The sequence below is a fragment of the Dermacentor albipictus genome, chromosome 2, assembly GCF_038994185.2.
Source record: "Dermacentor albipictus isolate Rhodes 1998 colony chromosome 2, USDA_Dalb.pri_finalv2, whole genome shotgun sequence".
NCBI classification, from domain to species: Eukaryota; Metazoa; Arthropoda; class Arachnida; order Ixodida; family Ixodidae; genus Dermacentor; species Dermacentor albipictus.
The window spans coordinates 130,802,133-130,818,623 of NC_091822.1; the positions used below are offsets into that span (position 1 = coordinate 130,802,133).

At 47.8% G+C, this 16,491-nt stretch overlaps 1 protein-coding gene and 1 non-coding gene across 2 annotated transcripts in view; one reads left to right on the forward strand and one right to left on the reverse strand.

The window, feature by feature from the left end:
* Positions 1-16,491, reverse strand: part of LOC135912531 (mucin-4-like) — a 67,351-nt gene that overhangs the window by 42,710 nt on the left and 8,150 nt on the right. Inside the window, exons 2-4 of the mRNA XM_065444987.1 lie at positions 12,718-13,568; positions 11,544-11,813; positions 4,184-4,292 (exon numbers count right to left, since the gene is read on the reverse strand). Of these exons, the coding sequence (XP_065301059.1) occupies positions 4,184-4,292; positions 11,544-11,813; positions 12,718-13,568 (1,230 nt within the window). The remainder of the gene's footprint in view (positions 1-4,183; positions 4,293-11,543; positions 11,814-12,717; positions 13,569-16,491) is intronic.
* Positions 10,662-10,734, forward strand: TRNAS-CGA (transfer RNA serine (anticodon CGA)). Its single transcript has one exon. It is a non-coding gene; the product is annotated as a tRNA-Ser (tRNA).

Here is a 16,491-nt window from a genome sequence, read left to right on the forward strand (position 1 = left end):
GCATGCCTTCCGATTTCGTTAGTCAATCCCACCCGAGTTGCGCCGCAGCGAGTACCGATCCGTCTTCGATACATTATGACAGGAACCATGAATTGACGTATTTGGAGTGGTCTTCGAAGCGTACAGCTCCATCTAATCTACACGCTCCACTTGTAGATCGTTTAATTAGGGCTCCCATGTCTACCAGAGCAGCTGCTTTCTGTTCGAGCACCTGCATGCAACCTGCTTTAAGACTGAATCCATTAAGTCACTTTCCATTGCGAAAGACATCCGTCTCCGCGCACAGCTCACATTCAGAGGCAAATGTAAGATGACATCAGTAGCCGGAACTCACCGAGTGCACGGCGTGTTGGAGACCTCAAACACACGTGAAAGTGATAAGGAAATTCCGCACGTATACATTTTCTCGCCCGCTGCGGATCAATGTTCTTAGAGCGCAAGCTCCAGCTGCGCTTCCGTTCGTCGCGAGCACAATGACGCACATGCGACATCGACGTGGGCCGCGCCATTTTCCAAACACGTGAAGTGCACACTGTCACTCATGAAGTTTCCTTAACTTCCGCCAACGCGAACTGCAGTGCTTGTGTATACGCGGTTTTTACAAAACCGATCACACAGCCATAAAAAAAGAACCAGCGTGTAGTGACAGCGAGTTTATCATTACCGAAGGCGACTGACCAATGACAAAAAAAAAGTTCTTACGAGCAAAAAACTTGATGAATTCCATTGCCGGTCTTCTCCCGGGTCATGCATCGCAAACAGGTGGGATCCCTGAAGAGTATGGAAGCGAAGTCAAAGAAACCGGGCGAGGGCGATCTCCCAGAGAAGTCTGCGTCGAGGAACGTGCTTTTCTATCAAAAATGCCAACGGTCGATCGTGCGAACACGACGAGGCTGTACAGCGTCAAGAGGGGAACAAACAAGGCCGACATGTTAGCGCTTGGGAGAAACTTTCCTTCGGGCTGGGATGCTCGCAAAACCGACAAAGGGGTGCGGAATGATCCAAGATTAAGACGAGCTTCGGTGGAATTGTACCGAAATATATGTTGACCGTCGTGTTTGTCTTTCTGCGCTCGGTTTTGTTTCTCGTCGGAATACTGACGTGCGTCGTTTCCATACAGCATCGGCGCACAAGAACGGAACGTGTTCAGTGCAATTCCTCTTTTCCGTGTTGAACTTTCTCACCGTCGAGTACTGCGCTATCGACGTCAGCTTTTCGCGGTAGTATTAACTTGCGTAGTGAATTCCTCGATGTGGTTTTGAGCATTGTCCGTTATCAATAAAAATGCGTATTTCTCGGCAAAGTACAAGCTCAACACCTGTTTGAATGACATGAGCTTCTTAAAAACAAGGTTCAGTAAGTCTGTTTTAACAATGTGCTGTGTCTCCGTGGAGTGCCGTGCTCTGCAAATAATAAATTGCTGCAAATTGGAAGCGATTGTTTGTGTTTTGTCAAGCTTTCTGGTGCTCCGATGTTGCATGCTGTATGCCACATTGTTCCCAGGGTGTCGTTATTATTTTGTGCCACTGCTTATCGAAATTCTTCCAAATGATCAGCTGTACTACCGATTACATTTTGCAAAAAAAAAATTGTGTGGCATTCGTTAGGCAGCTCTTCACAAAATGCCTGCATTATCGGTCATTGTTGTAATAAATGAAGCTCCTTTGAAGTGTCACCAACTTGTACTCCAATGAGGCTTGCATTGAAAGTTTTGGTACATGCGGCTATACCCGCATTTTAAAAAATGGCTGTGGCTTAGGTAAGGTTAAGCCCAGGATGCGAAGCATACTAGCCTTTATTTTAGTTGTTGAACCACTGTTTAGCCTGGTGAACTGCTGTTGCTTGGCTATATTTGGTTCGGCTAGACGAAGAAACAACTCATGCATTACTTCTTCGCCTTCAAGAGTGGAACGCGACAGCGTTCCCGTCGACCCGCCAAGGGGTGTAAGACAATGGGCTACAGGGCAGCGACTACGCGCCCCGCATTGGACGCGGTGAGCGTCGAGCAAAGCAGCCTTCGGCGCGGCAACGAAATGTGCGCCTGAGCAAGAGACGCACGCCTTAGAAACAGCGCGTTTCTAAGGCAACACCGCATTCACTAGAGGCGCTTTTGTACCGCTTTGAAGCGTTGTACTCGTGGCTCAGTGGTAGCGTCTCCGTCCCACACTCCGGAGACCCTGGTTCGATTCCCACCCAGCCCGTCTTGCAAGAGTTGAGCCAAAGCCACTTCTCCTCTGTCGTGACGTCACGGTGTCACGTGATTTCATGGTCACCGCCGCGCCTGAGGAGCTGGGTTGAGCCCTCGTAATATGCTTCGCATAAAATAAATCTTGCTTGAAATGGCTACTGCTTTGTTTTGCGAGCTCTCTTAACACGTCAGAGAAGCTTTCTCACGAAATTGGCACTTCATAACTGCGTTGCGGTATGAGAAATTAAGCGGGGAACTTCTAGGTCCAACCTACTTTTGGGGCCTGAGAAAAATTCGGTAACCCCAGTAGGCCATCGATGCTGTCAACAGCGCCACCGCATACTGCCTACGTCAGTATCTGAAGTGCGCCTATACAAAGATGTTAAAATTGTTTAGTGTTCCCTTTGTGCGGGGACGCGCACCGCATGAGCGCGGGCGCATGAAGCCTCACAATGCGCCATTATTATCCGCCGCGGACCAATGCAAGCCACGTTTTACTGTGACAACAGTTACAAGGCTCAAAATCAGCTGTACGGAAGCGCTAAAGTCGTACGGAAGGGCAGAAGAAGCCATGAGAGGGAATGCGACTGCTCAGCATTTTTCGACGAAGCGACAGTGAGCAAAGGCCAAACTGGAAATGGAAATTCTGAAAGTTCCCCAGATTAGTGCCTATGCTGATATGTGCATCAGTGTACCAGTGTGTACCTTTGCACCTGATGTACTAAGAATTATTATTGCAGAAGAGGGGGTAATACTGATTAACCCCCTCCTATATATACACATGCATGGCAGAATCTTTGCTTTTCATCAAAAAGCACTCTCTCTCCGTTCATTTCTATCTATCTATCTATCTATCTATCTATCTATCTATCTATCTATCTATCTATCTATCTATCTATCTATCTATCTATGCAGCGGACGAGGACAATGTCGTGTGCATCACAAAGATGTTGTCCTCGGAAACGGTACCCGGCTGTGACAAGCCTGTTGTGGCATCAGTTCAGTGCCAGAGGTCTGCTTCTCTTTTTTTTAGAGCACAGCTCTCATACGCCCGTTCCTGCGGCGAGCGTCAGCGTCGGCGTCCTACCTCGTAACCGGGCGAACGAACACAGCGAAAGATGAGCGCTAACGCGGAGCAGAGGGGTACATGAAAAAAGCGGCGAGAGTGAATAGTGAGCGAGGAGGAAAACGGAGCAGGAAGGCATGGCGAAAGCGTGCGAAGAAAAACGTAGCGGCGCGCACGAGGGGCCTTGCGGTGACCATCGCTACGAGATGGCGCCAGAGTAGCGCCCGTCGTCTGCATGGAAACAAGAGAGAGATAAGGAAAGAAGGAAACGCAGGGAGGTTAACCAGGCTGAGTCCAGTTTGCTACCTTACACGTGGAGAGGGGAATGGGGAGTGAAAGAGAGAGAGAGAAAACATGAGTATGTACCACACTTTCACATGCACGAAGTTAGGTGTAGGATGTCTATAGCCGGGCGCTCAAGTCTGTTGCCTTCAGGTAGTGAAGAAGCGCTCGAACTGCTTTCTGGACTAATGAACTGTGGGACCAGGCTCTAAAGCGCTGCATGAGCGAAGGTTGTCTGCGGTGGCTGCTGTGAATCGCGCCCACGCGTCACCCGCGCGCTTCCTCGCGTGATCTCCCCATGAGCGAGGCAGTCGCGTCACAATTAGCTTCGTTTGCAACTTGCCGCACGAGACAGATCGTGCGCGCCAGTCAATACATCGCGAAACTAAAACCCGTATGCAGCTGCGCTCAAACTTCGCATTAGGGAATATTGTAATCGTCCATGAAGTTTTTCCTCCCAGACTTTCCACTGACACACATGCGACGAACACACAGTCATACTGACTAACTCGAAACCATGGACAGTGCACCACGCAATTCTTTGTATTGTCGTGAACGCAGCCACGTTCTTTGTAAGAACTAGCCATCCGTGACGGCGTATCTTTTATCCAATCTGTTGAAGTCCAAACAAATGAAACTCAACTTACCGGTTGGTCGTGCATTTGGCAGCTTGTAAGAAATGGTGTTAACTTTCCAGCAAATTCCTTCGCTGCACTCTCCAGTGATTACAGATGCTTCTCTGTTGTTTATCTCGGCCTGTTAGTTCATTGGGCAGACCAACGCCGGCATCATCAATATAGGACTTCCTAGTTCAGGCATTTTGTTGAACACACCCAAAGATTACCATCGCAAGAATTAGACAGGTTAATGCTGCCAGTGCATGCGATTCCGTATGCAATGCGCACAGAAATGTGTGACAAAAACAAGACCCCAACTAGAACCCCTGAAGCAATGTTTTACTGAGCTGTACATGCGTGCACCTCATTATTTGTTCAACGTGTTTCGCGTCCATTCCTTTTCGCCGAGTACATTCCCGCTTTGTACGTTTTGCATGATTCGTTTTCTTTTGCCCCCATCTCAAAACCACTTAAGTACTTCGAATAATTTACCGCAAGACATTCCAAATTATTATTATTATTATTATTATTATTATTATTATTATTATTATTATTATTATTATTATTATTATTATTATTATTATTATTATTATTATTATTATTATTATTATTGAAACATACAAGCACACAAAGGAAACAGGGAGGGAAGCAAGCTGACAACTGCCACCGAAAGGGGCACAATGCCTGCTTGAGGAGGTAATGAAAAGAGAAGAGAAGAAGAAGGTAGTAAACAACGAAATAGGTCAGTGCAGTTAAAAACTAACGCAGAATAACACATAAAAGCCCAGTGGTTCTAGGATGCTCATGAAAACGGGTCATTTTGTTTATCGCTAGCACTCTGTATAATAATTACTACAAGAGCGGCGGCACAGCATTTCCGCCAACAAAACGCACTTGTTTCCCACGGCGCAGTGGCGAAGTATAATACAGATCATATACATATATATATATATATATATATATATATATATATATATATATATATATATATATATATATATATATATATATATTGAAATACCACGGTTGAGACGACGCTTTATTCCAAGAAGGAAAAATGGCGCCGACGCAAAAACGAACACGAGCCGATGATCGATGATGACTTTGTACAGATGAAGATGAAGTCCGCATAAATGCTTACACTAATTTCCCCCGCGGACTGAAGCGGCCAGCCTGGCCGCACATTAGACAGTGGAACGGAGATGAAAGGGCTTCAGGCGAGAAACGTGCACGATCTCTGTTCCGCGGCAGCGTCGGTCGGTTGGGGTCTCAACAGGTGTAACGCGATAGTTCACCGGCGAGGTCTGCTCGATGACTTTGTAGGGGCCAAGATATCGAGACTCAAGCTTCTCACATAAACCGGGTGTTCGCGCAGGGGTCCATAGGAGCACATCGTCACCAGGGCGGTAGGAAACGACGCGATGAGAGGCATCGTACCGATGTTTGCGATCGTCTTGGCTGGCTGCAGTGTTCATACGGGCGCAACGACGACATTGGGCAAGACGAGACACAAACTGGTCGCAAATGAATGGTGAAGCGTTGACGGGGCCAGAGAAGAAAGAAACGTCGAGTGATGAGGTTGGGTGGCGGCCGTATACTAAGAAAAACGGAGAGTATCCGGTGGTCCGTTGAACAGACGTGTTGTACGCAAATGTTACAAATGGGAGAATCGCATCCCAGTTACGATGATCAGGTTGAATATACATGGATAGCATGTCACACAGCGTGCGATGAAATCGCTCTGTTAGGCCGTTGGTTTGAGGGTGGTAGCTAGACGTTGTCTTGTGCACGGTGTTGGACGCTTGCAGAACTTGATTAAGAGTGCTTGAAAGAAATGTCTTGCCTCGGTCGCTCAAAAGAACGTGAGGCGCCCCATGACGTAAGTAGACAGACTGCAAGAAGAAGGCCGCTACTTCTGAGGCAGCTCCTGAGCGTATTGAGGCTGTTTCAGCGTACCGGGTCAAATGGTCAACAGCAGTGACGATCCATCGGTTGCCATCTGGAGTAGGTGGGAGTGGCCCGAAAAGGTCAATGCCGACGACAGAGAAGGGTTGTGCTGGACAAGGAAGTGGTTGTAGGGTCCCGACCGGAGCAGTAGTAGGTCGCTTACGGTGTTGGCAAAGCGTGCACGAGGCAACATATCTAGCTATGCTCGTGGAAAGGCCTGGCCAATAGAATCGGCTGCGTATGCGCTCGTGTGTTTTGTTGTAACCCAAGTGGCCTGACGTAGGGTCATCGTGTGAGGCTGGCAGAACTGCAGCGCGAAGAGAGCGCGGTAGAACGGGAACCCATCGATGGCCTTCCGGGTGAAAAATGTATCGGTAGAGCACGTCGTCTTCAAACTTGAACAGTTTGAGTTGTTTCCGTAGCCTGGCATTGGGTGGAGATGATATACCGCTAAGGCGATTGATGATACTTTGGCAATATGAATCGGCGTGCTGGTGAGTGGAAAGCACTGAAAGGCGGTTTGATGAAGTCAAGGAAGAAATCGGTGTAAGAGACGAAGCGTCCTCCGTGCGGCCAATTTGACAAGGTGATGTGATGTGCTCCGATGATGGTGGTAATGGGCATCGTGAAAGAGCATCGGCATCTTGGTGCTTCCGTCCGGACTTATATATGACATTGAAATCATATGCTTGTAATCGGAGTATCCAGCGGCCAAGGCGCCCGGACAAGTTTTTGATCGTCGACAACCAACATAGGGCATGGTGGTCGGTCACAACCGTGAAATGTCGACCGTGGAGGTAGGGACGAAATTTCTGAATGGACCAGACAACAGCCAAACACTCTTGTTCGGTTATAGAGTACTTCTTTTCCGCGGAAGTGAGAGTGCGGCTTGCATAGGCAACAACCTTTTCGCAAAATTCGTGGTCGCGCTGCAGCAGTACGGCGCCAATTCCGTGACCGCTGGCGTCAGTATGCACTAATGTGGGCGCTTTGTCATCAAAATGACAAAGAACAGGTGGGGATGTTAGTGCGCGCTTGAGTTCTTGGAACGCGGCTTCACACTGATCATTCCAATCGAAGGAACTGGAACTAGCAAGGAGCTTGTGGAGGGGCGAGGCAATGCTGGCAAAGTTCCGGATAAAACGTCGAAAGTATGAGGCGAGTCCAACGAAGCTGCGCAGTTCTTTTGCACGAATTGGACGGGGAAAGTTGAGCACCGCGGAAATTTTATCCGGATCGGGTGGATGCCGTCTTTGCTAACGAGATGACCCAGGACTTTAATCGTTGTGCTAGCGAAACGGCACTTCCTCGTGTTTAGTTGAAGTCCGGCATTAGAAAGGCATGTGAGCACCTCATCTAAGCGTTGCAGATGGTCAGTGAAAGTCGAGGAAAACACGACGATGTCGTCGAGGTAACAAAGACAAGTTTTCCACTTGAGGCCGCGAAGAACCGTGTCGATCATTCTTTCAAATGTGGCGGGAGCATTGCAGAGACCGAAAGGCATTACATTAAACTCATAAAGACCATCCGGAGTAGAAAAGGCGGTCTTTTCTTTGTCCGCTTCATGCATTGGGATTTGCCAATATCCGGAGCGAAGATCAAGGCTGGAGAAATATTGCGCGCCTTGCAACGAATCAAGGGCGTCATCGATACGGGGCATCGGATATACATCCTTACGGGTGATCTTGTTTAGCGCACGGTAGTCAACACAAAATCGTACCGATCCATCCTTCTTCTGCACCAAAACGACGGGTGATGACCAAGCACTGGCGGAGGGACGTATGACGTTTCTTTTCAGCATATCGGCGACGTGCTCCTCGATGATTTTGCGTTCGGCCAAAGAGACTCGGTAGGGACGACGGCGTACAATAGTCTGGCCATCGGTGTCGATACGATGGAAGGCAACGGAAGTCTGCCCGAGTGACGAAGTATCCATATCGAAGGAGGCCTGGTGCTTCGTAAGCAATTTTAGCAACGCTTCATGTTGAGCAGCAGTAAGGTCAGGGCTTATCACGGAAGTAAGGGCAGATGAAGCAGATTTTTCTGGTTGAGGAAGAGCTTGCGAGGCAGCAAGAGGAAGCAGAGAGACTGGTTGGGTATCCACATAACAGGTCACTGCGGAGCCTTGAGGTAGGAGGATTGTCTCAGTGGTCGCATTTAAAGCGATGATTAACGCAGAGTTTTCTTTGAACCGCACCAGGCAGGAAGCGAAGACAATCCCACGGGCAAGACAGCGACCGTAAGGAGTGATGAACACGTCGCCATTGGTGATGTCCGTAGAAGAGAGACTTATGACTTGCTCGTGGCCGGGAGGCAGTACAGAATCGGCAGCAGTGATAAAACGTAGTCGTGGCTCATCGGTACTCCCGCTGCAATGAACTGTCTCGCTCATATGTACTACACGTTGACGGCAAGAGATTAAAGCGGACGCTGACGAGAGAAAGTCCCAACCTAAGATTAGTTCATGAGCGCACGGGAATAAAATCGCGAACTTAATGTGATGACAGATACCATCAATGAAGACGCGTGCTGTACATTGGGCTGATGGTCGAATGATTGCTCCATTAGCCCCAATCAGGGATGATCCAATATAAGGCGTCTTCACTTTCCGCAGACGAGAGCACAGGTCCGCACGCATAACAGATATAGTAGCTCCCGTGTCAATCAGAGCTAACAAAGGCACACCCTCCACAGACACCAATAACATGTTCGAAGGACGTTCAGGAGGACTTGGAGCACTTCGCGGCGATGCAGTTTTCCCTCCAAAAACTGCACTGGTTAGTTTTCCGGTCGCTGGACATGGAGTTGGGAGACAGGTCGAAGAGGCGAAACAGAACGGCGGAGCGGCGATGGAGAGCGGCGTCTCGAGGCACGGGTGTGGAGTGCGGTGTTGGAGAAGTCGGCCGGAGATGGAGAACGGCGAACGGGGGGATTATCGTCATAAGTGCGGTAAGCGCGAGGAGGTGGCTCATCTCGTTCAAAGGCCGCGTAACCACGACGTTCGTCTTGCTGGCGGCGTCGGCAAAACCTGGAGATATGTCCTCGAAAGCCGCAGTAGTAGCAGATAGGCCTCGAGGAACGCCAGGCAGAGTAGTAAGGTGGGTTCGGAGCTCGGGTGACTAAAGGTGCCAGGTGATCGTGAACAGGCGCAGGTGGTGTAATTGGAGACGGCGCGGCTGGCATTGTAGCAATCTGGGCGTAAGAAGCCGGTTGTGGGCAAGGCTTGGAGTGGGGGTGGCTGGCACTGGAACCGAGATGGTGGATGCTGCGGTCTGGTCTTGCGACATGGCGGCCTCTTGGCGTAAGCGGCGTCCCGAACGTAGCTCCAGGAGAGATCTTGAAGTGGATTGAGGTCGAAGGGATCTTAAAGCGCCTCCACCACTTGAAATACCACGGTTGAGACGACGCTTTATTCCAAGAAGGAAAAATGGCGCCGACGCAAAAACGAACACGAGCCGATGATTGATGATGACTTTGTACAGATGAAGATGAAGTCCGCATAAATGCTTACTATATATATATATATATATATATATATATATATATATATATATATATATATATATATATATATATATACAGTAAAAGCTCGTTAATTCGAACTGCAAGGGGAAACCGCTTCAGTTCGAATTAACGAAAGTTCGAACTAACGAAAGTGAAGGAGGGCAACAGTACACTGCGATTTGGAAGCAGTAGGGCATGTCAGAAATTTGGCGTGTCAGAAAGTGATGGCGTGTGCCGCAAGCACACGCCCTCTTCAAGTCGAAGCTCTGGGTCCGACTGTGCCACACCACCGATGTCCACCGAAACGAACGTTAGCCGAGGCTTAACACCATCACAATGAATCGCGATGACCGATACCTCCTAAGCTGAAAACAGAGGTGCACAACCGATGAAGACTGCCGAGACAAAGACGCTGAACATGTGAAGGTGGCGAAGGCCCTCATTCATTGGTTCTTGATTGCAAGCGCAGCTGCGACGTACTTGATTCGCTGTGTTTTGGAGCTTGCCGTGCCATCTCCCCACAACATTAGCAGCTGTACAAGATTTGCAAAGCCTCCGAAATTCGCAACGGGCAAGAAGTCTCAGAGCGGACGTAGAACGGAGAGGCGGCAGCCGCCGCTGCATTCTGGCTGACCCCGCGTCGGTTAGATTGTTTTTCCGATTTTGCCTTCTGTAGGCGCGCTTCTCTGGCCGTGTGTCAGGCGAGCGTAGTTCGAATTATCCGTGAGGGAACCTTCTCGCGTTCGAATTAACGGACTTTTTTATACATAGACTTCTGTGGAGCTTGGCCGGACCAAATCGTACAGTTCGAATTATCCATAAATTCGAATTATTGAAGTTCGAATTAACGAGCTTTCACTGTATATATATATATATATATATATATATATATATATATATATATATATATATATATATATATATATATATATATATATATGCGGCAAAAAGGACGTCCCACGTCCGCCGCCAAGGTCTGTGTGTGGTGGCGCTGGCTAACACTCCCAGGGTTCTACTAGGACACATAAATACCCGAGAAAGTGGATGGGAAAACAGCGCCGCGGTAGCTCAATTGGTAGAGCATCGCACGCGAAATGCGAAGGTTGTGGGTTCGGTTCCCACCTGCGGCAAGTTGTTTTTTCATCCACTTTAATTTCCATTAATTCTTCGTTTCTTTATTTCATTTACTAAGCACAAGTAATTTCCCCTATGTTGTCCTTGGTGTCAATGTTTGTTGGCTTCTTATGATATGACTAATAAAATCGGGACCCTCGGTTAACCCCCTTTCTTCTCGTTTATATATATATATATATATATATATATATATATATATATATATATATATATATATATATATATATATATATATCTGTATATATATATATATATATATAGGCAGTAGAAAGAACAATTAAATATATATTTCACTTCCTTACACCTTCATAAACGCTTCACTACACTCAATTTCAAGATTGAGGTGCTTGGTGTCACGCGCACTTCTGCGATTTGTCGGCGACACTTTAGCCTCGCCGACCAGTCTTGATTGAACGAAAGCATTATAGTCATCGCTACAAAATGCCTATCGCAAGCATTATCGTTGTACATTGGGGCGTATTCGTTGGGACGGCCGCTCGGCGATACTAATAAGGAAACATTGTTGAGTGCATCATACACGAATTTCCAGCGAAATAACACTAAGGAAGGAAGGAAGTGGACAGAAAGATGCTGGTTTTCTGTCCTGGATTACAGCGTCTTTCTGTCCATTTGCTGCCCTCCCTCGTGTTTCTTCTTTCGCTGGAAAATCTTATAATGCACTCAACGCAGAACCAGCTAGCTCTATCTTTCAGGTATAAAGGAAAACGTCGAAATTGGATGGAAAAGGTCTTCACAAAACAAGCGCTCAGATACTGTTCGCCGCAATGCAAATCTCGCGTCTCACCACGCAAGGTGTTCCATCGTCGAGCAGGACACTTCTTTTTCTGGTGCGGCTTTTTGGCATGGCAGTTTCATGATCAAGGCCACGGCTGGTGGTGACGTCTGGCGTGGTCACTTTCGTGTCGGTTTCTGTTGGCCCGGTCGTCTCTTCATCGGGTTCCGTGAACCGGACGATGTCGTACAAACTGTCGTCCTCGTAGGAATCGTAATCCTCGTCGTCTTCCGACTCACTTGCGTTGCCTTCTCTGCAGCTGCACTTGCTGGCCACGGACACCTTTTTTTGCAAAGGCAACAAGAGACAAGAAAATGCAAGGTCGCGGTGGCAAATTGGCGGCAAAGTGGCTTTGCAATAAATTCGCAATAATTTGTTGCGTTTCATTTCATTTCCGCATTATGGTACATTACAGCACGTACAAAAATGCTGGGGGCACAGACTAAAAGCCAGAAGCTTGACGGGGTCCGTACCCGATAGTTGCACTTTCACAGGGGCAACAGGAAATGTTCGTATGCGACAAGCTTACAATGCCAAGAACTAGACGTTTAAAAAATAAAACTAAATGTGTTGAAATTAACATTAAGACGGAAATACTTTACTTTTATGCACGACATCAAAATTTATCAAAACTTGGAGAAACTTTCCAAGACAAAATCAAAACCTAACAGCAGCATTGCAGAAAATGCTGGTTGTTTAATAGAGTAGGCAATGTATATGCGATCATTTGTTGGCCATAGTTAGTACGGGTCCGTGGCGTAAACCAAAAAGTGATTTCGCGCGTGTCATAAACATACATTCTTTCAATCAAATTAGCAAGTTCTTTCAAGCACAGATTGTTTGTTTTAATGCCTTGCTTGTGATCAGAACAGGAAGTAAATTGAAAGCCACCGAATGGCAATAGGAAGAAAACAAAATTTCTGCAACATTTCTAATAGCATGCACAGGCGTTGAGTCATTCATTGTCTGATGAGCGATGGGACATGAGCAAACCTATAAGTAATGTTTCGCTTCTTGAAGGCAAAAAGAAGTTACACTTCGTTAAATTTGCATACAAACCGCCTACCAGTGGCAATTGGTTGTAGGGATTATCTGAAGTTTGTTGTGCAAAAATCACGACGTACAAGTGATGTCATTAGTAGCAATGGATGCAAAAAAAGCTGAAGAAGCTTGTTGGCAGCCTCACGTTTTCTGAAACTTGAATGTACGAAATGTTGCACGGTGCATTGGAGACTTGCGGTGCTTCAGGCGCAGCTGTTGTGCCATTGGCGTCCCGATGTTGAACCACTTCGCTCACTGCTTCAGCAGCCGCTGTTGTGCCATTGGTGTCCCGATGTTGAGGCACTTCGCTCACTGCTTCAGCAGCCGCTGTTGTTCCATTGGCGTCCCGATGTTGAGGCACTTCGCTCACTGCTTCAGCAGCCGCTGTTGTGCCATTGGCGTCCCGATGTTGAGGCACTTCGCTCACTGCTTCAGCAGCCGCTGTTGTGCCATTGGCGTCCCGATGTTGAGGCACTTCGCTCACTGCTTCAGCAGCCGCTGTTGTGCCGTTGGCGTCCCGATGTTGAGGCACTTCGCTCACTGCTTCAGCAGCCGCTGTTGTGCCATTGGCGTCCCGATGTTGAGGCACTTCGCTCACTGCTTCAGCAGCCGCTGTTGTGCCATTGGCGTCCCGATGTTGAGGCACTTCGTTCACTGCTTCAGCAGCCGCTGTTGTGCCATTGGCGGCCCGATGTTGAGGCACTTCGTTCACTGCTTCAGCAGCCGCTGTTGTGCCATTGGCGTCCCGATGTTGAGGCACTTCGTTCACTGCTTCAGCAGCGGCTGTTGTGCCATTGGCGTCCCGATGTTGAGGCACTTCGTTCACTGCTTCAGCAGCCGCTGTTGTGCCATTGGCGTCCCGATGTTGAGGCACTTCGTTCACTGCTTCAGCAGCCGCTGTTGTGCCATTGGCGTCCCGATGTTGAGGCACTTCGTTCACTGCTTCAGCAGCCGCTGTTGTGCTACCGGTTGCAGGCAACAGGTTCAGGAATAGTGCTGTAGAGGAGAGAGAAGTGTCACGGTGAGAACCAGTTCCTTCATTAGGCAAATAAGCGCGCAAATAACAGGCGTGTATAAACGTGATATTCGTCGTTGGGTGACGTGGTTTCGGTCATTTGTTGCCAGATGTGAACACTGGTGTGTAGCGCAGGTTAATGAGCAAGCAATGCAATGACGGGCCAAGAAAAAGTAATAATCTGAAAGACACGGGACGGTATTTGGGGCAGTGTCTAATAACGGCGTGCTATGAAAATATCCCCCTTATCTTCTCGAATGTCTCAAAACGCCAGCATGGTGGATTTTGACACACTTACAAAGGGGGCGAATTCGGAAGGGCCCAAAATAGCAATCCTGAGCAAGACTCAACGGCGGCATCTGACAGGCATTGAACAACTTTTTATATCGCTTGATGTCCTTCACCGCGTCGCTAGACACTGCGCTTGTGATGACCGCCACTCAGTGAGACAGTTGTTTCTTTTTTTCTTCTTCGAATAGGCCCTTGTTTCTTTTCATCATCCTCGTGGTTTACGACTGCCTCGTGCTCCTTGATGAAAAGCAATGAAGGGCGCAACACAATTATTCTTTACCTTTTATTTCAATAATGGGCGAGGACACCCTCAGGCGAGGATGACGAAGAAACCGCTGTGAGTGATGGGTTCAGAGACTTCCAAGCTTCCTCGATGCAAAAACAAAAAATATGCAAGATGCGGTGCTGACGAAGAGCGCTTTCTCCTTTGTTTTATGTCCCTTAACTCGTTATCTCTCTATTCTTCTCGTGTTTGTGCCCTCACGTTCACTGTAGTAGCCTAGGCCGCCATAATATATCTAAAGTGCAAAAATAAATTAGAAAAATCTTTACCAGAAACCATTATTATTGTCAAAGACTAACATTCGTTTCTTTGAAATCCGCTGAAATTCCGCAGTGTTCTTGTTTGAGCACCCACATTTGCGACGCACCCCGTTCCCCCGATCTCCATACGCCAAGGTCACTCCTTTCCAATCTCCTCACCACTTCTCCTACAATTCTTTTGCACACCATAGGCCAACTTTTCTATACACCTTCTGCTAGATCGGGCAGGTTAACTCCCACACTGTTTGTTGAGTGATGCTATCTCTCGATGGTTTTTTTTTTATTCTACCCTTGCCCCAATGCTGCTTCTGTACCTGAATAATAAGCACCCGTCGTTACTGCAGACTTATATAAAACAAATCCGCGCGGTACAACCTCTGCATATGCCGTTGTGATTTTTCTGCCGATGAATACATGTGACATCGCCGAATAACTGCAGTCGAAGTCGCCTCAAGAAGAGTAATTGCCAATTTATTGATGGAAACGCGTACACTAGCCAACGAAGTCAACAAACACACGAGTTAATAAAAGCGCGTGTTAGTGCTGTACCGCCGATGCAATTCTGCTGCATACGCCGATGAACTAACGTTCCCGCTGCAGTTTGTGCAATTTTAAATTCCCCGAGGGAGCTGCTTGGAAACGTACAAAGCTGACTGACTAACTTTTCAGTACTTTTTAATATTACTAGAGAGAGGTGGCCACATGATAAATTTAAAGGCAGAGCAGCGCGAGTCAAAGTAGATGAGCGCTGGCGGCAAGGCCCGGTTTAGTCGTATGCAGCGTAAGTGTAAGAAAGAATTCAGTTGAGTACAAAACTCACATTCAAGAAGGGACTACGTTGTGAAACAAACAGATCACTCGGCGTGTTAAGTTTGCTCAGGCAGCATCGAGGTGTGATGACTTCCCAAACGGGACGCAAACTTTTCAGCGAGAAATGGAACAAAAATACCATATGCAGCAGCTATTAGCAATTCTCGCCCTGAACTACCTATTTTCTAAACACATTTCCAAAAAAGCAAACAATATCTAAGATGCCCTCGGGCGAAAAGAATAAAGCTGTTAAAGAAGCACTTCCTTGATATCATTCCGATAAGACACAGCGTGATTTATACCCTTTATAAAAAGGCAGGGTGAAAACTTCGCAGCTCAAAAGAATCGACAAGAGTTATGCATGGAGCAACTAGCAACGGTTAAACATGCGCGAAGCCACGCATAAAATAGATGTAAAAACATGAAGAGCGCGACAGCTGGTGCGAAGATTTACCGTGCCACATGAAACCAACAATTTCAGTTCTTGCAAACTTCAGTAGCTTTAACATACAACGCAATGCGATCATGCAGTCGTGGTGCCTAGCTAGCGCAACGCGGTAAAGAAGCGGAAAACAATATAAGCGGCAAGCAGCATTCCGAACTTTAGCGAAATGCCTTTAAACCTCATGCTACACTGCAGACGAACTTCGTTGCTCACGCGTCTAACCATGATCGAGTGGAAAAAAACACCGACGAGACAAAGGAAAGGAAGAGAACAAGAAATTTCCCTTCGACGCGACGATCCATTTTTGCTACCGTTGCTCCCGCTGATGAGGCTTTGCCGGGAATGATTAGAACCGTATCGCCGGCATGTATTCACCAGTATTTGAGCCCCCCACCCTGCAACAATTCTTCTTCGACATTCCCTGAAGCTTTGGCCACCCCACACGTGCGAATGGTGTTGCCTATCTTGCTCTGAAAACGTGAATAAGACAGAGAAGCACGATCAACGACACAACAAACTACGGCGCGCGCCAGGCTCCTCTCCCGCGTGTTCAGCGCGAGAGCGCCACGAGTGGCGCGTCCATCGGTGTGCACGGCGCGTATAGCCTAGGGAAAATAGTGGCACAGGAACGAAGGGGGCAGCCAGGAACAGGGACGCCCCTGAAAGCACATAGGCTCGGTCACGTGCAGTGCACACATATAGTTTGCTTCGAGCAACTGGGTTCGCTCTGCGAGCTCTCAGCCTCGTGCGAGCCTGGTCTCGCTCAGTGAGGCGCCACTGTATACCTGAGAAAAACTAATACTCTAGAGATCCTG